The following is a 1,687-nucleotide window of genomic DNA, read 5'->3' on the forward strand; positions in this document are numbered from 1 at the left end:
CAGAGGCTGCTTGGGAACGGAGGCATGTGCCACGTCTCACCTGAGGCACGCAGGGGAGACTGCAGCTTCACCAGGGCAATGTCGTTGTCCTTGGGAGACATGGGCGTCACCTCGGCCAGGAAGACCTTCTCCACAGCCAGGGTGGTGGTGCCTGAGAGGAGGCTGGAGCCAGCCTTCACACGCCAGCTCTGGATGATGGGGTTGTTCCTGTGCAGGAACACATCTGTCGTGGCTCCCCCCCTTCCCCTCCGTTGCTCTCCTGCCGAGCCCCGCCTGCCCGTTGCCCTGCTCAGCGTCAGCCAGCCGCGTTGGCCCAAGGGACGCACAGCCTCACGCAGATGTGTTAATTATGAGACATGTAAGCAACACACGGCTCAAACCTGGAGGGACTCAGTCTGGCCCCGAGCAACCGACCCAGCCCGGCTGGCATGCTGCAGCGGAGGGGTGCCGACTCACTTGAAGCAGTGCGCTGCCGTCAGGACCCAGCTGGGGTCAATAATGCTGCCACCGCAGATGTGCTCCTTCTTGTACTGCAAGCTGACCTGCCACGGCCAAGCCTCGATGGCGGCCGGACTCCCGCCCAGCACCCGCGGAGTCCTTGTGCTCTCCCCGCAGTCTTCAGCCAGGAGCAGCGACAAAGCAACAAGTTAGCTGGGGAGGGGGGTAGGAGGAAGAACCCCTGCTCTGCGCTCCGCCATCCATCCTCAGTGATGAGCAGGGGTGGAGGAACATTTCCCTCAACCCTGTGACACTGCCTATGTCACCCATTCGTGGGACTCTTGGCACATCCCCGTTTTGTTCTCTGTTTGCACATTGTCCCTGGGGCTTGCTGAAATCCATTCGCCCATTCCTTGCCTTCTCCAGCCCACCAGGCAGATTAGTTTAATCAGGGTAATTCATCAGCAAGAGTAAACCCATCCAGGCAGCTGGCTAAGCCTCTCTCAGATGTTTAATTTCTGGGATGTTTATACTGGCTTAAGAAGGAGGCTAGCAGCAATTAGATCCAACTTTTCTCATGCAAACAGTCTGGGAACCCGGGAGGGACAGGTCTCGCTGCAGCACGGCACATGGGGCCATGCCAGGAACAGGGACCTGGGGAGGCGCAAGGCCCTGCAGGGTGTGAACAGTGTCAGGATACTTACTGGAACAAAAGAGCGAAACAACTAATCCAGAGAGGCATTTCCTGGAAGAGGGAGGAAAAGGGCTGGACTGGTCACAGCAGAGACTCTGGCTCCAGGGCCAGGCTCCTGTGCAGGGCGAGGGGCACACGTGGACCTCCCTCCGCGCAGCCCCATCGCTCACCTGCCGGGCTCGAGCATTTGGAGGCTGCCATTGCTGAGCACGACCTCGCGGGGAGGCAGGGGCTGCCCTGCGCCCACCTCCTCTGCCTGGAAAGTGGGGGTGCTGAAAGAGATGGGGGGCACAGGTCAGTAAGAACACACTGGGGTGCACCGTCCCAGGCATGGTACCAGCAGGGCATGGGTGCTGGGAGAGGAGGAGCATCTCGGGGAGCCTGGGAACTCAGAGTGAGCTCAAAGCTTCAGTCACTGATTTTCTGGAACTGTAAGACACTGGGCTTAGTCTGGGCTCCTAGAGGGACTCAAACACCAGAACCCATCTTCTCCCCAGGATACCTCTAATTCAACTCTCCCTTAATCCAGGGCTGATGTCAAACACACAGGGTGAG

At 59.2% G+C, this 1,687-nt stretch overlaps 1 protein-coding gene across 1 annotated transcript; it reads right to left on the reverse strand.

The window, feature by feature from the left end:
- Window positions 1–40: 40 nt before the first annotated feature.
- On the reverse strand, window positions 41–1,404 carry LOC104279287 (transmembrane protease serine 4-like; the record flags this gene model as incomplete). The annotated part of the gene is made up of 4 exons (XM_009876503.1): window positions 41–207; window positions 457–616; window positions 1,143–1,183; window positions 1,303–1,404. Coding segments are annotated over 4 exons (470 nt in total), but the record flags the coding sequence as incomplete, so codon positions are not given.
- Window positions 1,405–1,687: the final 283 nt, after the last annotated feature.

This window comes from Apaloderma vittatum, unplaced genomic scaffold (genome assembly GCF_000703405.1).
Source record: "Apaloderma vittatum isolate BGI_N311 unplaced genomic scaffold, ASM70340v1 scaffold33039, whole genome shotgun sequence".
NCBI lineage: Eukaryota > Metazoa > Chordata > Aves > Trogoniformes > Trogonidae > Apaloderma > Apaloderma vittatum.